Source organism: Vulpes lagopus, chromosome 7 (assembly GCF_018345385.1).
Source record: "Vulpes lagopus strain Blue_001 chromosome 7, ASM1834538v1, whole genome shotgun sequence".
NCBI lineage: Eukaryota > Metazoa > Chordata > Mammalia > Carnivora > Canidae > Vulpes > Vulpes lagopus.
In genome coordinates this window covers 111,983,347-112,010,058 of record NC_054830.1, presented here as the reverse complement: position 1 = coordinate 112,010,058, position 26,712 = coordinate 111,983,347, and the positions used below count along the sequence as shown (strand labels likewise).

General features: G+C 48.0%; 1 protein-coding gene across 7 annotated transcripts in view; it reads right to left on the bottom strand.

The window, feature by feature from the left end:
• Positions 1–218: 218 nt before the first annotated feature.
• The window catches only part of P4HA2 (prolyl 4-hydroxylase subunit alpha 2), a 33,133-nt gene continuing 6,639 nt past the window's right edge, over positions 219–26,712 (bottom strand). For 5 of the 7 annotated variants that reach the window (XM_041762812.1, XM_041762811.1, XM_041762813.1 and 2 more), the window contains exons 3-16: positions 24,613–24,736; positions 23,899–23,995; positions 23,385–23,536; positions 20,235–20,372; positions 17,149–17,388; positions 15,513–15,706; positions 14,561–14,737; positions 10,689–10,759; positions 10,345–10,444; positions 5,510–5,563; positions 4,882–4,947; positions 3,055–3,123; positions 2,622–2,718; positions 219–686 (exon numbers count right to left, since the gene is read on the bottom strand). In XM_041762812.1, coding sequence (XP_041618746.1) covers positions 616–686; positions 2,622–2,718; positions 3,055–3,123; positions 4,882–4,947; positions 5,510–5,563; positions 10,345–10,444; positions 10,689–10,759; positions 14,561–14,737; positions 15,513–15,706; positions 17,149–17,388; positions 20,235–20,372; positions 23,385–23,536; positions 23,899–23,995; positions 24,613–24,694 — 1,608 coding nt within the window. In that variant the 5' untranslated portion in view covers positions 24,695–24,736 and the 3' untranslated portion in view covers positions 219–615. Of the gene's footprint in view, positions 687–2,621; positions 2,719–3,054; positions 3,124–4,881; positions 4,948–4,996; positions 5,057–5,509; positions 5,564–10,344; positions 10,445–10,688; positions 10,760–14,560; positions 14,738–15,512; positions 15,707–17,148; positions 17,389–20,234; positions 20,373–23,384; positions 23,537–23,898; positions 23,996–24,612; positions 24,737–26,712 lie in introns of all 7 variants that reach the window. The other 2 variants (XM_041762818.1, XM_041762816.1) reach the window with 2 other exon arrangements.

Genomic DNA, 26,712 nt, shown 5'->3' with positions numbered 1-26,712 from the left:
TCTAAAAGGCAAGGTGAGACTATTTCCCTCACTTTCCAGAAAGGATACTGAGGCTTAGAAATATAAGTGTTGAAACCACATCTAGAACCCAAGGTCAAGGTTTTGCTACTAAAGTATTCACTACCCAGATTCTGCCTCTACAGAGGAGATGCATAGGAAAGAAATAGCGAACTTGGTATAAGTTCCCCCATATTTAAAAAATACTCCGAATAAGGCTCTTTAAGGCTTCCGGCAGGGACATTTTATTTTTTGGTTAAAGCCACATTGATAGAAATGCCATAAAAACAAACATGTAAACAAGGTATCAGAACTTTGGTTCACTGAAACACCTCACACCTAAAACATCTGAGGTACAAAGGCACCTTGCTAGGTGCTAGACAGCCTTACTCTGCTGCAGCCACTCTGACCCAAGGTGGCCAGAGGTGGCACAGGCTGACCAGAGAGGTCGGGACCCAGGTCACCCAGGACCCTCCCCAGTCGGCTCTCCCTTTGCTCCAGACAAACATTCACTCCAACAAAGACCTGAGTGACAGGGCCTGGAACATACAAGGGTGTCTGTCATGTGGAACTTGAGGACGACATGGGCTGTGGGGCCGGGAAGGGCAGAAAAGGAAGTCAGTCAACTTCTGTTGATCCACATGGCCTCAAGAATTCCTGTCCTCGTTCATGGAACCACTTATTGGAGACTGTGAACAGAAAGAAAGTATGTTACAATCCTGTTGGTTAGTTTAGCAGCCAAAATGAATGACTCCTCCGTGATGAATCCTGCACTGGGCCCTGGGACTCAAACTTGAGTAAGATATGGTCTCAAACCTCAAGTTGCTCATGAGCTGGTAAGGAAAACCTATGTATAAATAGATAACTGTTCAAAGGTCTGCCCATGAAAAAAGATAAATATGTGTACATTGCCATGGAAACTGAACCAAAGGACACCTAACCATGTGAGGGAAGAGGAGACTCCAGGCTGGGACATGGTGCTGAATAGGAGTTATCCAGGGAAGAAGATGGATTACCAGATGATTCATGTATCAAGGGGGTCCAGGAAGTGGGAAGAGGATGAGAAAGACATCAAGACATGAATAACCGTGATGTGTATCAAGGACCCCAAGCAGCTTGATATTATTGATAAAGAACTAAGATTTAGAAGCTAAGGATGAGGAAGTCTGTCAGGACTGTGGAGGGCCTGGATGTCAACATTAAGACCTGTGGTCAGCAGATCTGGTCTGTGTGCTGTGGGTAAGAGAGCAGCAGAGCCAGTGCTAGCACTGTCAGTCATCTAAAGCTGTGCCTCAAATCCACAAGAACCATTAGTTCATTCCTTAACACAGACTCTTAGCATGATAAATAATGCACTACTGAAGCCATAGAGCTTTTAAAATATAAATGTATTTAGTTGAAAAAAATTAAACTGTCTACAAAGCTAATAGTGATAAACAGCAATCTCCTTCCCCCCCACCCCTTCCCGCTGCCAAACCCCACTTCTAGAGGACACTCAACTCCTTTAGTTGTTTCTTTTGACATTCAACCACATATTTCTAAATAACATGCTGATACTGCTATCTCTTGACTTTCAATTTTGGAATTCTTCTATACTACCCCTAAGACACATTACATCTTCTATCTCCCCAACAGAATTAAATCACAAATTTTAATTACATTATCATTAATTGGGCAGCCCGGGTGGCTCAGCAGTTTAGCGCCACCTTCAGCCCAGGGCGTGATCCTGGAGACCCGGGATCCAGTCCCATGTCGGGCTCCCTGCATGGAGCCTGCTTCTTCCTCTGCCTATGTCTCTGTACCTGCCTATCTCTCTCTCTCTCATGAATAAATAAATAAATAACTTTAAAAAATAAATAAATAAACAATCATTAACTGCTTACATTATCATATCACATAAATGTTGCTCATGCCTGAGCCACCTAATAGTGTACAGACATTTCTTGTACAATTCTTTCTTTTCCCTAAAGTCAGCATTTGCTTCATTTAGATTCTAAATGCTTAATTTTCTGTGAACCTACCACTATTATCCCCAAAACTCGCCATGAGGGTATAAACTCCTCTCTGCAATCACTTCCTATCATCCTAGTTCAAGCCTCCCCCTCACTCACCACAGCTGCTCTCAGGACAAAGCTCAAAGCTCTAATTTCAGCCTCCATGGTCTGGTCCCAGCCTCGAGCCTCATCTCCAGGCCCCTGTACCATAGTCCTCCCCTTACGTAAATGACAAAGGCTGGTCCCCGAACCCAACATGCTGGTTCCATGTGGGCCTTGCTTGCCTAGGAGACCTCTTCCCCATTCTGACTCCATTTCTCTCCCACTGCTCCCTCAGAACCCCTACCAGAGTCTACTCTTCTGGGAGCCATCCTGGGGCATAAGCAACGCTTATGTAGCTATTCTCCTCCTTGTAGCCTCCTCAGCTCTTGTGGGCATCTCTGAGAATACTTCCAACTAGCTGTCAACAGAATCAGTTTTGTGGACAGCTACATGGCTGGATGAAACAACCAGTTAGCAGGAAAAAAACAAAAAACTCAAAAAGGAAGACACCTTGGCACTGTGAAAATACAGCAGCAGGTATCTCCCAAATCAGAGTCTGACCAAAAGTGCCCAGGCTAATCCACTTACCCCACTTGCAGCCCACAAGCACGGGACAGGCAGCGTGTCTTGTACGGTAGTCACCTTCCCCACTCCTCAGAAGGTTGTACCAGAATACAGCTGTACCCTAGGAAAAAAAGACAGCCCGTCAGATAATACCTCCCTAAGCAGAAACACTCTCACTTTCCCATGTACAAAGGGACAGGACTCTGGGATTCCAACAATACAGAAGTATCCACCCTTCATGGTGGGGAGGATATTTAATAACCAAGCTTCTCCCAAAGGACTTCCCTTCCCACACCATCTCCCCAGATGGACACTAAAGCCAAAAAGTCAGAGCTCAAGCAGGAAGGGGATAAAGTCCCTCACAGTAAGAATCAAGCAGGCCAGGGAATGGAACTGAGAGACATGAACAAGGTCTGAGCTATGCTCCAACCTGTGACCCACAAAAACTAGAACTTACCTTCTTAGGCCAAATTGCAGCCCCCAGATCAGGAAAAACAGTGGCACCACCAGCTTCTACATCACTCATCTGAGAATACAAGGCAGAGAGCTTGGCCCTTGTACTCAAAGTTCTCAGAGCAAGTGAGCCACAAAGGACCCAAGTATGCAGATTACCTTTCTCTGAGCAGGAGTGACACCACTTGAAGGCTCTGGTCCACAGCTGGCCCTCCCCCCAAGAAAAGCTTATCCCATACCCTAACCCTCCTAAACCCTGCTTAATCTATGCAGTTTTATTGGGATAGTCCCATGCCAGGGGTGCTTGAGAGCCGTAGCCCTGGGGAATACCCATATCCTGGCCATCCTCAGATGGGAACAATCTGAGACTGTACACGGAAAATGCCAGGCTGATGCCTGCTCTTGAATCCCCATCCAGCCTGCGCCATACCTAAGGCACTCTGCCCTTTGAGCAGCTCTACCCTAAAGCTCCCTGCTGCTCCCAACACCATCTGTAGCCCCCACTGTGGGCTTTGTTTCTCTGGTTCTAGTGCCACCCTCACCTTCCCAGAACAGCAGTCCTCCCCGGGGCCAGCCAGGTGAGCAGACAGAGAAGGCTCCACAGGTCCTGCTTTCTCCCAGTGAGGCCTCAAACTAAGTGGAACACAAGTTCCATGGAAGGGAGGCTACATTTATGCCCACAAAGCGTGCCTCGACTCATGCCCCAGGCACCACTTCTGTCTCAGCTGGCTGTCTTCAAGTTTTTTGTCTATAATGTAATAAAACGTGGAGTTTTAAAAATATTTCCACAGGTTGCATACCAGACAAACTAAAGAGCACTCAACAGACATATGGTAAACGAATAAGATGAAAACCTTTGATGGCTTCTCACAGCCCTGGGGATCAAATCCAGGCTCTTTTCTAGAACCCAAAGCCCCCGTCTGTCTCAGCAGCCTCTCTCTCTCCACCCGCTCTCGTCTCAATTACTACCTCTGAGTCACACCAGTCTTCTTCCATTTTTCCAACATCCCCATCTCCTTCCCTTTTCCAGGTCTCCACACATTCTCCTCTCTGCCAGAAAGCATGTTCCACCAACTAATTTCCACTCAACCTTCAAGTCTCCACCAACATATTACTCCCCAGGGAGGCCTTCTCTGAATCTCAACCCTGAGCCACTTTTTCCAGGCATTTGTCACTATGCTAACTAAATGAATTACTGGCCCTATGGTTAAAGCAAGTCCCTCATGTTAGGCTGTAAACCCCACGAAAGACCCCACATGTCCTGCTCACTAGCATGTTCACAGCCAGCCCCAGAACATAAATCTTAACTCAAACAAGACACCAAAGGAAGAGATGGCCATGGGCTGCTGTCTCTAAGTTACCTGACAGTTTGTATGCCTCTTTAGAATGGGCTAAGCAGAGGGGAAAGCAAATTGCTCCTCACATAGGATGTAAACCCAATGGCCTGTGGCTGGAGGATAGGCAGCAGATGAGAGGCAGGCCACCAAGCTCTGGGAAAACACAGGGAGCTTTCATTTAAAAGGGCCTCATGGCAGCCTCCTCACTCTTCCTCCAAGGAGGGGACTCTCCAGGGCACTCACCCCAAAAATCCTGACTAGCACTGGGCCCATCAAAAGGAGCCAGGGATATGAAAGTCAGGGATGTAGGTGAGCACAGAGATGGGAACATCTGTGTCAACTCCCTACTCCAGCCAAGAAGAGTGCTGAGGGCCAGAGGGGCCCAGCCACGGAGCAACAGCTGATGGTGTCAGCCCTGACAGGAGTGGATCTAATATAGCACACTGGCCCAGGTTCCCCGAAGGCCCATTTATTATTGCATGCATCATACTCACGTAGTTTAAGAACGTGGCCACACGATTCCCCGTCCCTAAACGCTTGAAAGCATCTTGCTCATTTTTCTATAAAATTAAGTGAGAATGAACAGGTGGACCTGGCCCCAGTACTTACATAGTTAAGAAACGTCGCTAACCTATTCCCTTCCGTTTTGAGGCCGCTGTCAAAAGGTCGCTGCAACAAATAACAACTTTCACCCACATTTGCAGATAATTCCACCCCCCAACTCACAAGACTGGGGCCAAAAGGGTCAAGGGAAGGCTATAAGCATGTATTCCATACATCAGCCTGGACCATGGGCCATGGCTGCAAAGGAAACCCTGGCCAGGGCACAGGGAAAGGGGGGGGGGGGGGGGCAGGAACCAGGAACAGCTTTCACAAAGATCTAATGAGGTCCTATGCTTTACAGGGAAATAGCCAGGGTACACTGGGTTCCACAGGCCCCAGACTTCCTGATTTAGACTTTTCCAGTAACAAAGAGTTGGTCCTGGTAAGGTTTGCGGGGGGGGGGGGGGGGGGGGGGGGGGGGGTTGCCTAATATAGAGACTGAAGTGCTCAGAGAAGCTCCAGCATTCTCAAAACAGCTGGAGCAGCGCCCTCTAGAAGTAGCCATGGTTTGGGCCTTACCCTAGAGAAGTCAAAATGTGGCTCATATTGTCCTCCCATTCCATAATTAGCAACCTGGTGGGAAAGAACAGCATCAGACCTTGTCAGCAGGATGAACAGTCCTGAAGCAGCCCATCTCTCCAGGAAGACTTTCTCCCCACAACAACAGAAAACACCTGTACCCCTTAATAACCAGAACCCCCAAGTGCATCTTCTCTAAGGTGGATGGTAACTATGCCCTGCCAGCACAGGCAGACCAAACGGTTCAAATGTACCTCGGCCATGTCCAAGAGTAAGGCTACAGCATAAATGGGGTTTCCCAAACACAAGATGGGGAACCTGCAGACAGCCACTGTGGAGAAACTCCAGCCCTTTAGGGACACTCAGATGGCAGCAGAGAGAGCTTTCCTTAAGGCAGGGCGTGGCCTATGTGTTTGCAAGACAATAGGAAGGTAATCCAGAGGAAAACCAACAAACCCAAGACAGGAACTTTTTTCTTATGCTAGTTTGGGTAACTCAGTACCTCAGTACCCAAACTTGGGTACCTCAGTACCTGACACTGCTCCTGCCACCTGTGTCACTGTGCCCTGGTTACTGTTCCTGGTGAAACTGAGCAGGGAAAATGTATCCCACTCCCTTTCACAGTGGCTCACCGCATAGAGCAGTTCTGCATCCAAGTGAAACAGCAGGACAGGCAGCCAACAGTGGTCCCAGTGGGAGCCTGGACCTGAAGCAGCACCTGAGCCATCTTAGCTTAAGCAACTACCAGATTGTCATTGATTAGATTATAAACTATAAACACCTGACTGAGCAGTTTATCAGCACAATCTAAGTCTTAAGTCACAAATGGTTATTCTAGCCGCAGTGGTCAGAATGAGACAAAATTCAAGATGAAGTACAGAATTTGACATGGAAGCTGACAGATAAAGTGGTACCACCAATGTCCATCTGGGAACATCTGGCTACTGTTTCTTACTGAAGCCCTAAAAACCTCTGGGGCTCAGCTATTAGTCTTCAGGAAGTTAGTATGTTTTGCATATTCTTTTTGGCGATTCCAAGAATCAGATGTGAGATTTTGTAAAACTGGCAATAATGAAGACCTATACCTATAGACATGAGGGAGAGAGAGGGAGGGGGTACTTTACAAGAAAGAAAATCCCCTATTTAAAAAGAAAGCAATATGCATCAAATGTGATGTAGTGCAGAATTTGGAAAGCATGATTTTCAGTGTCCACATAATTTAAAATTTTGATATGAAGAATCAGTGGATGAAAATATACTATCATAGGCTGCTTTAGCCTTCAAGATTCCTGCACCAGAAATACCTGGAAATTCTATCAACAGTGTGAAGTGGCCAGGTTCAACAGGTGGCCCTAAGGCTGAACGTATATCTAAGGAGGGAAGTGCTACAGCAGTTGATAAAGTGATATTGCAAACACTTTCTTTGGGTCCCGTTGTTGAAAACTTGGAAGAAAATTTTAAACATGACTGGAATTATCATGCCAATGCACTATGCAAAATTTGATCACCGCTTACTGATGGAACTACAGGGTATGGCTGTACTTTCTAATATTCCCATTTGTGGGATCGGATGCTTTAAACTTGTAGATCCCTCGGAGAGAAAGAAGCTGCACTACTATAGCAGGTTCATCTTTTTAGTTTTGGGAATCACATTTGATCGTCTGCTGATACTATTGTGTCTATACTATTTATTGTCCGCAAAGAATGCAAGTGTCTTAGGAGCTTCTGGATTTGCAATCAGCTTCACCATCTGGGCAAACTCAGAACTTTAATAACAAGCAACTATCCATCAAACCTGATTCCTTGGCTAAAATGAACAAGTCAGGAAATGATAGGTGTTGGAGAAGATGCAGAGAAAGGGGAACCCTCTTATACTCCTGCTGACAATGCAAGGTGGTATAGCCATGCTGGAAAACCATATGGAAGTTCCTCAAAAAGTTGAAAATAGAGCTACCCTACAACCCAGCAATGGCACTACTAGTATTTACCCCAAAGACACAAATGTAGTGATCTGAAGGGGCACTTGCACCAATGTTTCTAGCAGCAATGTCCACAAAACCCAAACTATGCAAAGAACCCAGACGTCCATTGACAGATGAATGGATAAGGAAGATATGGTATATATGTACCTATATATACATATATATATACACACACACACACACAATGAAATATTACTCAGCCATTTTAAAAAAAGAAATCTTGCCATTTGCAATGACATGGATGGAACTAGTGGATATTATGTTAACCAAAATAAGTCTATCCAGAGAAAAACAATTATCATATGATTTCATTCATATGCAGAATTTAAGAAACAAGACAGAGGAGCATAGGGTAAGGGAAGAGAAACATAAAACGAAACCAGAGAGGGAGACAAACCATAAGAGACTCTTACCTCTAGGAAACAAACTGAGGGTGGCTGGAAAGGAGTTGGGGGGAATAGGAAAACTGGGTGATAGGCATTAAGGAGGGCATGTAATGTAATGAGCGCTGGATGTTTTACACAACTGATGAATCACTGAACTCTGCCTCTGAAACTAGTAATATACTATATGCTAATTAACTGAATTTAAATTTATAAATAAATAAATCCCCCACCTCCTCCCCCCGCCAAGAAAACTGATTCCTGTGAGGAAGCATGCATTTGAATCTTTAGATGTGTTGTTATGAAAGTAGAAGAGCCAGTCATTTGAAAAATGGGTAATTTATGATACTGAGATCAGAGTGAAGACCAAAAACAATGGTCAGAAATTACTCTTTTAGAAAGGCTGAGACATCCAATCAGAAGTGCCCTCAATCTTAGAGAATTCCTTCAGTGTAGCATCAGACAAGCCTTCATCCAATTCATAAGAAAGCCTCAATTGCTCTTTTTCTTCCAAATGATCTAGTGCAAACACATCAACTACAGATGAAAGAGCGTCAACAGGGAGCAGAAGAACCAACTCCTTTCCAGATTCCTAACATTCTGAGGGACCATGGAGTACAGGCTCTTGCTAGTGCCTAGGCACTGACTATACTTCAACCAATCCACAACAAATAAGCACTTAGAAGAAGGTGCTGACACCCAGGTTCCTGTCCCCCAGACCATGTAGGGTCAGGTCAAAGCTTTCAACACTGTTGGCTGGCAAAGGAAATGCCAAAATAGTTTGCAGAAGAAGGCAAACAAAAATAGGGCTTCAGCCCCTAGACAGCTATAGTCTGGGTCTTCCAGAAGAGCCTTGATTTTAAGAGTCCCTCCACAGGGAGTCCTGGCATTCAGATCCCACTCATTACTGACCTACAACATGATGAGCCAAACAAGATGGAGCCAGGGTTGTGGCAGAGAAGCTAGTCCAAGTTTTATACTGCCTTCTCAGCTGCATGTGAGATAGGGTACAGAGGGTGTAGCCCGGGAGCCAGCCAAGATAGCAACAGGGGCATAGATCCCATCTAGTCTTCTCAGCCCATTGGTCCAGGGTATGGAATCAGCCAATCAAGCAGAATGCTGTCCTCCATGATGGCCATGAGAGTTCTAACACTGGCTCTGAGAGTGGCAGATGTGTTAACAACAACAGATATGCTCCATGAAGATATGAATCACAACAATGCCAACAGAAATGAACTTAGTGCAATGAGAATCTCTACTGCTCTTGAAATGGTGCAAGTGGGAGATGTGGCAAAAGCTCCCTTCGATGTACTTGTTTATAGAACTACTTTAAAATTAAATTAAGTTTGTGGTGCCTGTGTGGCTCAGTCAATTAAGCACCCGATTCTCGATTTTGGCTCAGGTCACGATCTCAGGGTCATGAGATCAAGCCCCATGTCAGGCTCTGTGCTTAGCACGGAGTCTGCTTGAGATTCTCTCTCCCTCTGCCTCTGCCTCTGCCCCTCCCCCTGCTTGTACACATACCTGCACAGTCTCTCTCAATAAATAAATGAAATCTTTTAAAAGAAATGCGAAAGAAAGAAAAGAAAGGAAAGAAAGAAAGAAAAAAAGAAATGCCAGTGAAACTTCTCTGGAGGTGTCTCAGGTCAACACTTTACAATAGAACCCAGATGTTCCAATGTTCAGAAGGGAGCATGGCCAAAACTGACTTTTTTTTTTAAGATTTATTTATTCATGAAAGAGAGAGAGAGAGAGGCAGAGACACAGGCAGAGAGAGAAGCAGGCTCCATGCAGGGAGCCTGACATGGGACTCAATCCCGGGTCTCCAGGATCACACCCTGGGCCGAAGGCGGCGCTAAATCGCTGGGCCACGGGGGCTGCCCCCAAAACTGATTTGAACTCAATATATACCAGAGGATACATTATTAGGAGCTCTACCCAGCTGCCATGTCTTCACAATCACCTTTGAAATAAAGGCAGAAAGCCAGGGTTCCAAAGGGGCTACTTTGAAAAAAGCTCCTCACTCTCATCAGCCTCTTCAGACCTCACTTTTTCTACCAATGGATCACAGAACCCTTTATTTACCTCTAAGTGCGTATGAACCATAGGCATCAGAACTATGACCTTTGCAGATATTTATAGCTCTCTTAGCAGTGTCTCTAAAATAACTCAGGATTTCAGCTTCCATAGTCAAGAGAGACAAATGGGTCTGCCATGCCCACCACTGAACCCTAGCTCCTAGTATGATACTCAGCACACAGAAGACAACCAATATCTGTTGAATGATAACTGTTGGACTGACAGTAGGCATGCTTAATTCTGGCTTCCCTGTGTGAGGTCACTCCATATTCACAGCACTGTGCAGTCACACAGTTCACTAGGAAAGCTTCCCAACGCCTGGCTTGGGGCACCCTGGGAGACCATCTGCCCAGAAATGTTCCCACTTCCCAACTATAGGGGCCAGGCGTACCTGCAGCAGTTCTGCAGTCTTTACTGTCAGTCCTGTGATGTGCTGCATCCGAAGATTCACTCGAGCCACAACAGGGTCATCATCTTCCTCCAGCCACGAGCTAAGCCAAGAAAAGGAAAGTGGAGAAGGTAGCTTAGATGAGGTCTTAAACTCTCCCCCTAGAGTCAGGGCCAGGACTACCAGGCAACACAGGGTGTGTATTCTAAGTAGGGAAATACCGGCAAGTAGAACAAGCCAAGCCGAGCTCCCTTCAGTAGAAACTAGGAAGCCCTGTAGATAGGGTTTGAGCAGCCATCATTCCCCACCCCCCCCCACCCCCCACCCCCACCATCACCTCTGCTAACCTTTTGGAAACTCTGTAGCTGGCAACAGTGAGGACGCCTGTCTTGGGATCACGGACAGTGGCTCGTGCAAGCTGGAAGGCAGGAAGAGAAGGCAGACTTATCTTTCTTTGCCTTGAGTGTTTTCCTAGAGAGACTGGGACCAGATCTGCCATTCAGACCAACTGGGAAAACAAGTTTTTGAGGCAGTGGCCCTAGACAAGGCACCATGATCCTGCAAGCCAGGGAAAAGCAGTAGTCTGAGGCCTCCACATTCCTGTTCTGCTGTGAGACCCTGGCCACTGCCATGCTCAGTCACTGCCGAGCCCTGCTCCCACCCAGGTCTGTGCTGTCCGCAGAATTATGCCTATGGAGTCTCCTTTGTCCATTCACCCATCTGCCTGGACAGATTGCCTTCTCACCAGGCATACATACAGCCCCTGCCTGAGCACCACCTTTGCTTGACCTGGTCCTTTTGAACCACAGCGACCTTCTCTGCCAATAAACTATCATCCTGCTGCAGCACCTCCCACTGGGCTTCCACCACTGTGAAGAGCAAAGAAGGGAGGCACACTTTCTACTCAGCAGCCTCACAAGATCAGATGGTAGAATCTAGAAAGGATCATACAGGCTGAAATATGTGACCTGCTGCCTGGAAGCCACTTATCTCACATGTATGCTAATGTACACACATCCACCAACACCCCTAACCTACCTCATAGGCTTTGAATCTCCACAGACAGGTACAATGATGCTCCCAGGAAGCACCTGATACTCAAAGCCATCTCTGCCATGATTCAGCTGTGTACTGTCCTAATGACCTCACATGGATGGAACCAAAGACCCAGATACCCCCACCCCTACAGCACTTCCCCTTAATTTCCATAAATATTTAATGAGCACCTACTACGTGGCCGGCACTACCCTGGGTGACCAAGACATGGCCCCTGTCCTCATGCAATTCCATCAAGTGGGGAAGGCAGAAAACTAGCTGCCCAACTGCAGCCCAACATGAGGAGAGCGGCAAATGGAGTCAGTTTAATGTCTGCAGGAGCTCAGTCTATACTATACTCAGGAATGGTCAGGGGGAGATCACCTAGCTGAAATACGTGCCAGGTAAGCAGGAGTTCGCCAAGTAGGGGAACATGACAGGAACAGGGAAGGAACAGCAATGCTGAGGTCCAGGGATGAAAGTGGGTGTGTGATACCATGACTGGATTAGATGTCAGAGGAAAGAGATGAGAATAGGCCAAAGAGGCACGTGGGGACTGGGCCTGGAAGCAACCTTGTGGCAAATAACAGAGAAGGCAGGTAAGGGACACTCACAATCAGAATGTGGACACCTCTGGGAAAGCTGAGTAACGTGGGGCAAAAGTGGTAACAAGGCAGCCAGCAAGGAGCTCAAGCAGAGATCAAGGCAAGAGTTGATGGTAGAAGGGATGGAGAGGTAGAAGGGATGGAGAGGTGTGGCTGGATCAGAATATTGGCCAGGAGATCCCGTAACCAGGATGCTGCACTACTGCAGCAATTTCTGGCAACCCAACAGTGTGCCCAGGGCAGAGGGCTTCCCCAAGCTCCTGTGTACAATTCCTCCTGATGACAAGTGCAGCTGCAGCCAAACCCCCTCCAAATATCTGAGTCTCAACACTGGCTTGACATCCACAAGGAGGCTGTGGGGAAGCTATGTTCTGCTCCCAGAGACAGGCAGAGCTATTCTGAAAGCAGGCCAAGGACCTAAAAAAGCAGCTGCCAGGCATTCCCTGCAGACTAAGGTAAGCTCATGGGCCCTACTTCAAAGCCAGAATAGCATGTGTCCCTCACAGGCTCCGGAAAGGAGAGGTCAGCTTGTAGTGGCTCATGTCATGGCTTCAATTCAAAGACAAGTTCTCCCAACACTCTCCCCACACTGCCCCTGCCACACACATATGCACACACACACACACCCCACATGAATATACACAGAAATGTTTCAGTGCCTTGGCCTGAGGGACAAGTCAGGAATCTCTCAAAAGGTCCTGGCATAACAAAGCTCTCTCACCTGACAACCAGGGAAACAGTTTTCTTCCTTGGAGGACTTTGCAGCTGACTCAGGGAGTGGAAAGGGTGGGTCCGAGTACCCATTCTCCACACACTTTGGCTAGACCATCCCTCAGCAACCTCAATGATTGATTCTGGGCACTAGATGTCCTTGTACCTCAAGCCAAGGTCACTTCAGGATGAGGTGCAGAGGCCAGGATAGGAACCTATTTTCCATCTCCCCACGAGTGTAGGACCTCTTGCCACTACAAGTCTATTAGAAGCAGAGTAATAGGGGATCCAGCTAAATCTCCCCCCCGCCCCCCACCCCGCCGCCACCCTGTAATCACCAGAGATAGGAAAAGGGTGTGCACATGGCAGGAACTGGTTCTCTTTAAATGACGTCAAATGTGAACAAATATTCCATGAACCAGAAATACAAAAATAATTTTATAGCCTGATGACGTACGTACAAAACCAACAGCCAACTGCATACTTAGCAGTGAAATAACAGAGGAATCCCCAGGAAATTCAGAAACAAGACCAGGATGCCAACAGTTAACAATGCTCAAGGAGTTCTGAGCAGTTCAACAAGATGATAAAAACAATGGAACTATAATGATTAGGAAGGAGAAAACAAATTTTTCCTTATTTGTAGCTGATGATCATGTCTGAACAACCCAAGAGAATCAGCTAAAAATCAAAAGAGGAAAAGTGAGTTGAACAAGTGGCAGCAATCTGCACAGGTCTGTTTGCTTGTGGGTAAAATGAAGACAGTGACACAACACAGTGTGCTTAACAGACATGATATTTAATATATGTAATATATGTTAAGCACTTAGAATAGGGCCTGTCACACCTAAGAATTCAGGAACACAGGGGCAGCAGGGTGGCTCCGTCGGTTAAGCATCCAACTCTTGATTTCAGCTCAGGTCATGATCTCAGGGTTGTGAGAAGGAGCCCTGAGAAGGCTCCGCGCTCAGCGGGAGTTTGAAATTCTTTCCCTCTAACCTCCCCCCACCACATTCAATCACATGTGCTCTCAAAAAAATTAATTAAAAAAAAAACAAACTCAATAAACATTAGCTGTGGGGGATCCCTAGGTGGCTCAGTGGTTTAGCACTGCCTTTGGCCCAGGGTGTGATCCTGGAGTCCCTGGATCGAGTCCCACGTCAGGCTCCCTGCATGGAGCCTGCTCCTCCTTCTGCCTGTGTCTCTGCCTTTCTCTGTCTCTCTGTGTCTCTCATGAATAAATAAATAAAATTAAAAAAAAAAAAAAACATTAGCTGTGACTATAAAATATATTTTATAATTAATACTTCAATATATAATAGTAAACTAATACAACATAACCAGTAAAAATATGGTAATAAAAAAAACATACCTAGGAATAAACTTAACAAGAAATGTACTAGGCATTTATGAAAAAGTTTACAAGATATAAATAAATGGAGAGACCTGGAGTGCTTGTGAATGAGAAGACTGCATACTGTTCTTCCTCCAAGTCAATCACTTCTTCACAGTACTAACTGGGACCTCCATATGACCCAGGCTGGCAGCATCTATGGAAGTTCCCCCAAAACTCACTCACACACCAGTCCCCACCAGGTGAGCTGACACTTCCTGCTGTGGACAGGCCCTGCTCCCAAGGAGTCCTTCTGTCATAGCACTTGGCTGTCCACATTGGTTTCTTCAGTTTTCTTTGCCACTGGACCATGAACCCAGAAAGTCATACTGAGTCTGCAGTACCAGAGCACCTAGACAGCAGACTTGTGCTAGGTATCAGCAAAGGCCAGAAGAGTAAGCAAACAAACCACCCCATGATACACCCCATGATACAAGGGATTAGGCACCCAGGAAGGAACTGCAGAGATACCTACTTTGGGTTTCGCAATCTCCTTGATCCTCTCGATTTCCTCATCAGACATGACATCATAATACCTGACGATATGCGGGCTGTCCCACTCATCCTCCTCTTTGAAGGGGGCGATGAGCAGCTGTGGCGTCCTGTTGCCATGGTGGTACCTACAGAAAAGCCTCTTCTGCCTCCGGGGAGTCTAGGGAGCATACACAGCAATAGGCTCTGAGCATAGTGAGTCCTAATCCTGGGTCCCAGGCTGGCTGGCTGGCTGGCTGGCTGCAGGTATAGGTCTCACACCCCATGTCCAGCAGCTGTCCCTCCTGCCCCACCACAGATGGAAAAAGCCTTTCAGCTTGAATGAGAGAAATGATACCCTATAAATCATGTCATGTTTTCTCTCTTGCAAGGTCCTGTGGCACAGGATAATCCCTGATCCTTCTCACAGAGATATGAGTAAGTCAGAAGGGCTGAGGCATGAGAGAGGCCATTCTAGGTGGAGAAGCCACTGGGAGGAATGTAGATATGCAGGGACAAGGCCCAGAAATCATCCCATACCTGAGCCTCCTGAGGAAGCACTAGGATCCCAGGACTTTCAAAAATCAGTGACACCAGAGACTAAGACTAAGCCGTTAGGTACTGCTGTGTCTTAACCAGAGACCACAGTTTCCCATGGGGCACATCCACACCCATGGTTTTCCTCACAGCAGGAGTTGAGCAGAAGGCAGGCATGTTAGGGTAGGGAGAGGAACTCAGAAATAACTTAGAGGATCTGAACTCTGCCTGGGACATCAGGGGAGACAATATCCCATCCTAACCTCAGAAAACACCCACCCATCAGTCTCACCAGACATTTCAAAGAACTGGACAAGATACTGAGGAAACAGCCTATATACAGAGAAACATCCTCCCCAAATCTGTCCATCCAGAGCCAAAGTCTAGGTCCATATGTGGGACCTGGCCATGTGTCTCACCAGTTTGACACCCTCCCCACGACAGAGGCTCTCATAAACATCCCTCTCAGGCAAGTAGTCCACAGGCCTCTCATAGATGCTTTCCTGAGTGGCCAGTCCGGCTTCTGTCTGATTTAATAACATTTTTTCTCTTTCTTCCTCCAGCAACCGTTCAAAGTACCGCAGATTCCCTCCAGCTCGTTCATGGCTTGGGTCTTAGAAAGAGCAGAGAACAAGAAGGGAAAGGAAACCACAAACATCTGTTAGGTCATTTAAAGACATTACTCTGTAAGTGGTTTTCCCTCCCAGCAGCTCATTTGCACACAGCATTTTGCTTTCCACGGCACCTAACCAGGGCTCACCGGTCAGAGCAGAAAAGCCAATATGGGTCTCCCCACTCTGTCAGAGATGGGAAGGGAACAACAGAGGGGGTTGCTTAGCCAGCCGCACAGGGGGCTCTCCTCTCAGACCTCCCTGTAGGGCCCAAGGGCACAGGTTGAGAAAAGCACCCAGACTCCTGCCTCCTCCTCCACACTTGGCTGTGAGTCAGTTCACCCATCCCCAAGAGTACATCCATTACTGGTGACCACATCACATGCTGGCCACAATGAGAAGGCAGGCTGAAATTCTGGCAAAAAGAACAGCCACGTGACAATGCCATAGCTTCATTGTGTGGGCCTCCCAACACAAAGGAGCAAGCTTGGCAGGATTACTGTGCCACTCCATAGATGAGGAAACCAAGGTTCAAAGATATTAATAGATTTAGGTTAAGGTTATACTGAACAGGAAGCTAGGCGTCCTGATTCCCAGGACATGGCTCTTACTAACATGACAGCATCTACAAAGCTCTCTTTCCATATCAGTCTTACAGGACACGTTTATGGTAGCTGGCATCATATCAGACTCAAGTCCCATGAAAAGCAACATCAAAAGAAAGTCTTTGCTAATCTGTGAAATTCCAGATTATGACAATCCCATATATTAGTAAGAGGTGGATAGGACAGATAGGTTTTAAAGACACAGTGCTGGGCAGCCTGGGTGGCTCGGTGGTTTAGCGCCGCCTGCAGCCCAGGGTGCAATCCTGGAGACCTGGGATCGAGTCCCACGTCAGGCTCCCTGCATGAAGCCTGCTCTCCCTCTGCCTTTCTGTCTCTCTCTCTGTCTCTCATTAATAAATAAAATCTTTTTTAAAAAATTGAATAAAGACACAGTGCTTTTAATCTACTTCAGTCCAACACCACAAGACACTTAAAATACTAATGCTATAGCAAGTTCCCAGGAAGACCTCAGACCTCTAAGGGGTAGGGCCAGGGTCACTGCAGTCATTCTGTAGCACAACTTGCCTCCTGAGCTCCTTCTGACAATGTGAAGGCTCACCCTGCAGAGCGGCAGATGCACTGCAGCACTGGATTCCTATTTTAAAAGGGAGTGTGCAGAGCCACAGGTCAGAGTGTATCCATAAGCAACTGGGCAAGGGTTAAGGCCAGAAATGAGGCAAATAAAGAGCTAACTGGCAGCTAGAATGGGCCTGAAAGCAGTAAGGCATTAGTCACTGGCCAGGCTCCAACCCAGGAGAGGGGCCAAGTAGTGGCTGATAGAATGACCAGTTCTCTGTCCAGCCCCGCATTGGCTCTGACCTTCCCTAGAACTTCCTTACCAAGAGAGAGCAGGCGGCGGGTAAGCTCCAGGGCACGGTGCAGGTCACCCAACTGGAAGACAGCATAGCTCAGGTAGTCTAGCACCTGGGCCTTGGATGTGGTGGCCTCCTCTCCAGCATCGAGCTGCTTCAGTACCTGCTCCATCCACAAGACTGTGTGGTAATAGTCGCCTTCATTATAGGCTGAGCGGCCCATCCCAAAGCAGTCATCCACACTCAGCACGGCCTGGTACTTGGTTCCTGCAGCAGGAGAAGCAAACAGTCAGGCTCTAAAGAGCCTCTGGGCTAGGGAGAATGATTCCCATACTGAGGAAGCCTGGGTCATGGGGAGGGGGGCATGATCCCAGCAGAGTCAGGGCTTTACACCATGCACTTCAAAGTGAGCACAGGGATCCCTGGGTGGCGCAGCGGTTTGGTGCCTGCCTTTGGCCCAGGGCGCGATCCTGGAGACCCGGGATCGAATCCCACATCAGGCTCCCGGTGCATGGAGCCTGCTTCTCCCTCTGCCTGTGTCTCTGCCTCTCTCTCTCTCTCTGTATGACTATCATAAAACAAAACAAAACAAAACAAAAAAACAAAGTGAGCACAACCAGGCTGGGCCTGCCTTGGACTGGGGTTTGCAGCCAACGTCCTGGCCACAGACTCCCCTTCTCCCATGTTGTGAAGAAGCCCAAGAAATAGTAGTATACAAGAGAATATGAAGGTCCTGTGAGCCACAGAGGAGATGTCTGCTGGGCAGCTGGCCATATGAGTCTGGAAGGTAGAAAAATCAGTTGAATATAAAAAACAGAATGGGACGCCTGGGTGGCTCAGCGGTGAAACATCTGCCTTTGGCTCAGGGTGTGATCCTGGAGTCCCAGGATTGAGTCCCACATCGGGCTCCCTGCATGGAGCCTGCTTCTCCCTCTGCCTATGTCTCTGCCACCCTCTCTTTGTGTTTCTCATGAATAAATAAATAAAATCTTAAAAAAAAAAAAAACAGAACTTAAGTGGCAGCTAAAGGCATGGATGAGTACAAGCAGTTCCAGCAAGAGTGTGAGGAAACAGTAGAGAAAGTGGCTAAAGCCAGAACCTTACAGACCACCTAGAGAAATAGGACAGAGTAACAATGAGAAGGACCTAAGAGGTAGCACAAACAGAGCAAGAATGGTGGGACAGATGCCAAGAGAGGTCAGAGCCAAGCCTGTAGTGCCAGCTTTGACCACTAGGTGGCGGGGACATTGCTGAGTATCAATTCTGCAGGTCCTGTGACCACAGGTTATTTGCCATGAGCTCAACACTGGAAAGTGACCTTGAAGATAGTCTTAAGTCAAGAAGGATGAAATATAATATGCTACCTATAGGAAAAATGTAGAATTTAGGGTAGCGGTAAGATGAGCGGGACCATGAGTGTATTCCTCAGGGAACAATGAAAAAGCAGGCCCCTTGTGGAGGTAGAATTCATAGGCCTCAGGATTCTGACTTGGGCTGCCAACGGATTGAAGTACTTTTGCTCAGGCAAGGGGGGAGTAGACATTTCAAAAGGCAATGGAGGATTTCAGTTTGGAACATGTGACCTTTGAGGAGCCCAGAGAACACCCAAGTAGAGATGCCCCACAGGCATTTGCCCTTACTGGTTGGAAGCTTTGGCGATAAGCCTTGAGAGGAAACACAGATGTGGATGTCATCCATATACATGTGATGGAAATGGCTGGGCTCACCTGGAGAAGGTGCTTAGGGAAAATTCTATGTAAGGGAATCCTGGGGATTAACTCCCTTCCACCCCTCCCTGCCTCTCCAGGACATGCAAGGGTCTGTTAACTGAATGTACAAGGTCAATGCTTGAGTGTGTCTCCCTCATCCTATCACTCTACAGCTACAAGGTGAACATACCCTGCAGGTGCCCTGAGGGGCCTTCTCTCACTGGCTCCAAGACCTGGCTTGATCAAACATGACTGAGGCAGAAGTATAAACTCTTTCCCTTCCCACTGGCTCACCATACTCCTCAGCACTAGAACTCCAGGCCTTGACGAGCTGACAGACAATGCCTCTTTCTCCCACATTTTGTGATTCCTGGTTTGTGCCTCCTCCGGGGTCCCCATGGGCAAGTAGCATCCAAAGTCTAATAGGGTCTAACTGAACCACTGGGTTTAGTGGCCTCTAACAGTCCCCCAATCCCAATATATCTTCTTGTAAGCATACTGAGGCAATGAGGAGAAAGGGGCCTGTTTAAAAAAAAAATAAAAATAAATTAAAAAAAGATAGTAGAAAGCCGAAAAGAGAAGCAATAGAGATCAGTGCCCCAGAATTCAAAGGAGAGAGAACATCAGGAAGACTGGGACAATGAAGGTGCCAAATACTACTGAAAAATTAAAGAACATTATCCCTGAAACTCATCCACTGGCTTAGCAGCTGAGTGGACACTGATGACTTGGCAGAGGCAGGATCATTGGAAAGTGGGCAAAGAGGCCAGACTCTGCGTATTCAGGAGGACCCAGGAAGCAAGGAAGTGAAGAGCGTGTGGATGACTATCCAGCAGCCTAGCCAGGTTAGGCTAAGCAAGAGATCATTGAACAGCAGAGACTCAAAGGGCCTTGGATCCTGAGGGAGGGGTTTGTAAGATGAATAAGAACCCAAGGTGTGTGTGAGCTCAGGGGGAAGAGCCAAGTGGGGTAGGCCAAGAATGAAATGGATAGAGGCTTATAACTGAGGACACACAGGACACAGGGCTAAATCCAGAGATCAGCCTTTGTCAAAAAGAAGTCAGAGGGTGTGGGGACAGAAGCAGGTCTAGAAGCAGATCTAAGTGGTGCTCTGGGGGCAGAGGCCAGGGCGTCCTGAGCAGCAGCCTTGGGCTTCTCTTAGAAGAGAAAGGAGAAGGTGTGAGAGGAAGAGGAAGGAGCTGAGGGGAGATGGCTGTCATGGGGCGGTAGGGGGTGGGGGAAGACAGACCTGGCACCAACTGGAAACCCAAAAGAGCATCACTGCCAACAGTGATGGTGTGCCTGAGGGTAGAGACCACAAGACGGCAGTGGCTCCAGCCCTGTCCAGACGCCATAGGAGACACACATGCACTGGATGGGCAAAGCCTGAGGTGGTTAAGGTACCTGGAAGTTGCCCTTTGGAAATTGTGTCTGGATCCAGCTTGTATGTGTCCTGAAGTCTCATCAGGGCCTTGGCAGCTCCCATTTCATCCTCGTCCGTGGGGAAGAACTGCCGCTGCACAGAGAGGTTGGCAATAAAACCTTCCAAATGAGAGTGAGAACAGGAAGTTACCCTTGATCCAAGGGCACAATTCCACCTGGGATCAGAAAGGTATCCACGGGACAGTTTCTCCCTGCCCCTTCCCTCAAAGGCTGTGTCCCCTTCCTCCAAGAAGCCCTCCCTGATGACTCCAGTTCATGGAGATCTCTTTCTTCCTCCTCACTGTACAGAATGCCTGTACTACTCATTTGGAATTGAACAAAGATGGCCCCACAAACTGGTTAGCAGGTCTGAGTCTTGGCTCCAAAGTGCTCAGTCAGAATTGGAGGAGATAGAAGGGACAGAGGACAGAAATGGTAATTGAAAAGGACTCAGGGAGGATCTGTTGATCACTTCATGGAAAATGAATCACATGGAAAACCTTGATCCAGGATCATTGCAGGGGGCAGGGGGCCAGAAAAACAGACCTCCGGCCCACATTCCAGGTCAAGAAGCCCAAGTGACAGAGGTGATTAACTCAGGGAACCTAGCTAGACACTCATTATTGACCACTGGCACTTACCATCCAGAAAGGTAATGATGACAGTCTCAGAGGGGATCTGGTGCTGTCTCCACCCCCCAGATTAAGGACTAGGGGACCATCTGGCCAGAACAAGCACTGAGGTGGGCTGCTCAAGCCCAGCATGGTACCCTGAGAGATCACACTGGCTCTTGTTCTTGCTCTCAAGAGGACTCCTACTACTCAAATCTGCAATGAATTCAAAAGGCATGAGCTCTCTGAATGTAGTGCTCAAGACCATAGCCTGGAACCTAGGCTAGTCCCTGACCAAAGAAATATCCAAGGAGGCTGTTCGAGGACTCCAAGCCCTGGCTCTGAAGCAAGACATGCACTCTTACAATCTCCGGACTCCAGGTGGAGGCCAGGCCCTCTCAAACTGATTCAGGGGTTTTAATTCTGACTGTGAACTAAGAATTGGGAGAGGAATGCCATGGCCCCTGCTTTCCTGGCCTCTTCCTCAGGGCAGCAGCACCCACAGCCACCTACTCTCAGGACCTCAGGCTCAAACACCCACTTCAAACCATGCCAAACCCAGGCACCAAGAAGCTGTAATCCTGCTTTTCTCCTGGCTGCACAGTCAGGGATTCTAAAGAGTCTGGAATTCAGGAAAAAGAAAACATGCCCCCAGAAAAAGCCACACCGTCAGCAAGTCCCCCTCATCTCAAGTCAGAGGTAAAAACAACCTATTGCTCTCTGGGCCAGTCCTGTCTGCCTTCTGTTAATTATAAGGTTTTCTAAAAGAACCAGATGTTGATGGGGGCTGAGGGGAGGGGTGGGGGAGCTGGTGGTGGAAAGCAAGACCAGGGAGCGGAAGGTCATCCCGGAAGGCAGGCTTATTCTACTGCAGTGCAGTGCCTGCCCGCAGAACAGCCAGTTCTGAGCTACAGCCCCAGGCTGGAAGACAGGGGGCTGGGAAAGGCAGCCATGGCTTCTGGAGGCGGTGAGCTCACTGGGCACAGTTCCAGCCTGGCTGAACTCACCAATCCCTCCCCAGAGGCCACCCTGCCCCCAGCCAAGCCCAGCCCAGTCTGGCCACATGGGCTGAACTGCCTCAGCCAGAGACAACTAGTCTGAAGTTAATCAGAACTCCCAACTCCGGGAGAAGAGTCACTGAGTTCAGGAGGCTGAGCCCCAGGCTGGAGTCAGGAGGGCCCGCAAACATGCCTGCCCGACCATCTCCTGCTGAGAGGAAAATGTTAGAGCATAGAAAAATACCAGCATAGTCAAAGACATTAAGCACAGTTAAAACTTTGAAAAATTTCATACTCTGACTTCCAAATACCACTTCTAGGGATTTAAACTAAGAAAAATAATCAAAGACAAGGCATAAAGATGTATATGCACAATTGCTGATAATTTACAAACCCCACATCCACTAACTTGACCAGTTTTATACTATATCTGTATGACCTTACCGTACAGCCATTAAAGTCATATCGTATAACATTAATGGACATATAAAGAAGCTGAAAATTTCAGGAAAACACTGTATGCTTATGGCACAAATCTGCCTACAGATAGGTTTTCTCTAAAAGTTATGAATGGGAATGGATTTAGATGAGACCCATAATCCCTGGCTTACAATGGTCCCATCACCCAGCCTGACTCACTTTTTGTTAATTCATTTGGTCCCTCAAAGCAAGTGAGTCTGCATTTCCTGCAAAATATGAATGGGTCCATTTCTTCTTTTAATGTAAATTCAAGTGTAGGAAGACTGGAATTTTAATAGCGCTGATCACTAGACAAGTGGTTAAGAATTCTAATTTTCAAGGTGCCTGGGTAACTCAGTTGGTTAAGCATCTGCCTTAAGCTCAGGTCATGATCCCAGGGTCCTGGCATTGGGCCCTATATCAGACTCCCTGCTCAGCAAGGAGTCTGCTTCTCCTCTTCTCCCTCTGCCCTTCTCGCCTGCTCATGCTCTCTCTAAAATAAATAAAATCTTTAAAAAAAAAAAAAAAAAAAGAATTCTAACTTTCTTACATTATTTTGTTTTCTAACTTTTCTACAAGGACACATTAGTAAAGCATTATTTAAAGAAGTATTTAAGGGGTGCCTGGGTGGCCTGGGTAGCTCAGTCAGGGGAGTCTGCCTTGGGCTCAGGTCCTGATCCCTGATCCCATACTGGGCTCCCTGCTCTGCGGGAGGGGGGCAACTTCTCTCTCTCTCCCGCCCGAAGTTCCCCTTGCTTGTGTGCATGTTCTCTCTCTGTCAAATGAATAAAATCTTTTTAAAATAAATAAATGAATATTTTTTTAAAAGGAAATGAAAACACTAGGAAAAGGCCAGAACTGATTATTCTCACATATTAAAAACAAAGACAGCCAAATGCTGTCCCTACAGAGAAGGGAGATGGGTACAGGAGTGGCAGTGTGCATATTCCCACACTGCCCGTGCCCACCAACACCCCCACACCCAGGACAAACTCAGACACACACTCCCCAGACACAGGCACAGGGACATTCTGGCTCCCAAGCACCTGCTCACCAGTCCTCACCTGCAGCCGAGTTCTGCAGGACCAGATCCTCCAGTGCAGGCCAGTCTGTGTTGAGCCGCTTCACAAGTTTATAGGCATTCACTGGGTGAGCCAGGTAACCTTCAGGGTCAGCAGCTGACTTGCTGGTCAAGGCTTCCATCTTGTTGGCCCAGCTGTGGAAACAGAGGAAAAGGAAGACTAACACGCCCCCCCACACATACCAGTCTTGACCAGTAATTTTGCTGGTGAGATTCAGGACTCTTTTCTGTGGAGAGGCAATAAAAAATGAACACAGCAACTCCTCACTGACACTTGCAGTTCCTTAATCTAGAGAAGAGGTGAGAATCCCAATGTACATAAAAAGGCTTATAAATAGGGAAACTAAGGTGCCCTCAGCCCATGCCCTGAGCCACTCTGGGGGACTGGCATGAAGTAACCTCCACAGCAACCCCTCACTGCTCTCTAAAGGGCTTCCTCTTATGGGCACCCTGGATGGGTTCAGGGGTGAGGGTGGGGGACTTAGGACATCAGATACCTCTTAATCTTAGAGAGTTTGGCTTCCTCCACAAGGATGTACCCCTTCAAAGACTGCACCAGGTCCTTCTCTGCATAAATTAGGTCAGTCATGTGCCCTGTAGGGAAAGAAAAAAGGGCAGTAAGAAGTGGATGAGGAACGTCCATCCCCCTTCCTTGAGGCACAACAGCACAAGTCCTCTGGGCCACTGGCATATCACTTCTCTTGGGACCTTGAGGATTTGGGAGTTTAAGGGGACCTAGGAACTCCCACGGTCCTGGACCGCAGCTTCAATAAGACAGAGATGGAGGCTTCAAGGGGATGGTGAGATGAGTGCACTAGGAGTACCTGAAGGAAGAAGCCCTAATTCTCATTCACCTACTGGCACCCAGGTGGGTCATGGCACCAAGGCATGGACATCATAAGGGCTTCTTTGCTCAGAACCACTCTCTGGCCCTGAACAGAGATGGTCAGAGAGGCCAGGAAGCCCAGGAGCAACCTGCACTTCTCAGGGAGGAGACCCAGTTGAGACAGGTGGCTCCCAAGAAGGACATTCAGGTCATCGGGGCCTCAGAAGGGGAAAGAGCAGCTCTGTGAGCCCCACTTTCCCCAGAACTGGTCAAAACCAGTGGATGAGCCATCCCACCTTGAGTGAGAACAGGCTTCAGGTGGTGACATTCCCTGGCACTTGAGCCAAGGATTGCTCAGGTAGATGACAGTCCTGTTGGCACATACCAATAGAAGTGAAGAATTCAGCCTGCACACAGCCCAGGACACCAAACCAGGCCACCAGCAATGTGGACACCCAGCGTTTCATGGTCACAGAGAGCAGTGTCCGCAAGGCATTCAGTGACAGCCACTGGATCAACGGGTGAAAAAAGCAACTTAGGTGAGGAGATACATACACAGGTACACACAGACACATACGGCCAAACGTGCCAAAACTCTGACTAGGACACAGAAACTAAGAATATCCTGCATCGGCAGTGCAAAGAGGCCAGGGTGTGCAACCAGTGATGTGCTCAATTCCAGCCCAGTGGGAGAGCTCGCACCCTCCAGATTCCCAGTAACTGCCAGCAACCATGGAAAGGCTGAATGGTGTGGGAGACTGTCACCTCTGATTCCAAGAGTCAGTCCAAGACTGCCCCACCCCTTCTCATTTCCCAGACTGCCTGTCTTATTTGTCTTTCTTTCCAACACACATGTCAGGATGGGGCCAGGTGCTGGAGACCTACAGGTAACATGTAACTCGTGCCTGCAAGAAGTCTGAAAGTGTAGGAGAGACAATGACAGAAAGAGAACGTGACACAATAGGCTCCAGGGAACCCACACCCCAAATGAGGTGTATGGCAGATGGTTGGCCAGAAGGGGAATAAAACTGCCCCCCGCCAGTCTGCACCTGGCCACAGCAAAGGCAGGCTGGGGAGCAGGCACCCTGGGCAGACACTGCTCTTCCTGTCTGCCACCACAGCAGACACCATCCTCACTGGCAAGGCACCATTCAAAAATATTTACTGAAGATCCACACAGGCTACTCACTGAGCTAGGCACCTGGGATTCAAAAATGAATTGGCCACACAAAGCCAAAACCCTGGGACAGGCTGGCCTGTCGACAGGGATGCAAGACCAGTTTCTGTCTTCTTGTCAGCCTAGAAATAGCCAGACTCAGCCGTGAAGGCAGCAGGCACGACTTGGGACAAGCCCCACTGGCAGCGGACCTAAGCACGTAACGGAAGCTTTGGACATGGTCTCCCAGCTCAGCCACGCAGCGCAGAGCATGCTGGAGCCCCAGCTCAGCCATGTGGCCTAGCAAGCACCTCAGCCTGAGCTCTCCCAGTCCCTTCTCTTCCTGTTCTACTTCACCCAAGCCTCACCAGAAATATATGAAGAGAAAACAAGGAAAACAAACAAACAAAAAAAAATACAAATGCTTCTCCCCAAAATGTAAGCCTAACCTGACAAAATTTCAAATCTGAGGTAATGCCAGTTCATCAGGGTTTCACCTACTATGGGTGATCATACAGTCAGGTCTACGACCCCTTGCCTCTGAAGAAATTTCAATCCACTGTGGTTCCATGTTAGGCTCAGAAAAGCCCAACCACAAGGCCCAACCCCAAACAGATTCCTCTATCAGAAAGAGGAGAGAATAAGCGAATGGCCACATTTGTTCATATCCCTGCCAAATGCCTGCAAAGCCATCAGCATGCCCATCACTGCCCTAGCGGTTGGGGGCCAAGATACACAAAGCAAGATCTTTTGGGCCTGAACCTGCTACAGGGCACAGAGTATCAGGCTAAGGGATGGATTATGGAGTTAGGGCAGCAGAGGAAAGCAAGTCACCAAGAGAAGGTGAGCAGACCATCAGCCCTGAGGTGGAGTACAGGTCCTCCTTGTCCCAGCCACAGGTCTGCTCCCAGGCCTTACAACCTCTGCATCTCCAGCCCAGGATTCCTGAAGGCCTCTCTTCTTGCTTACATAAGCCCCTTCTATAGGAAGTAATGCTGTTCCTCATATCTCAAGAGGTTTAACTAACTCAGGAAAGCATCTTCTATATGTGAAAAGAAGGAAGAGTAAAATCCAGGGGCAAGGGGTATCTGTGGAAACTGAGGGGCCAGCCAACTGCCTGTCAGGCTGGGATGGTGGGAGAGCAGGGCCCAGGCAAGAGACCAGACCAGACACGGTTGGAAGAAGGGGAGACCAGCGCTTCTCCCCTGTTGTGTCACCAGCTTCAGTGGTATACCTCTTCAGAGATCAGGTAACAGATTCAAGGCAGGGAGATGCCTCTCTGTTCCTTTCAAATCCTCCTGGTGATACTGACCATGGTTCAGGCCTTAT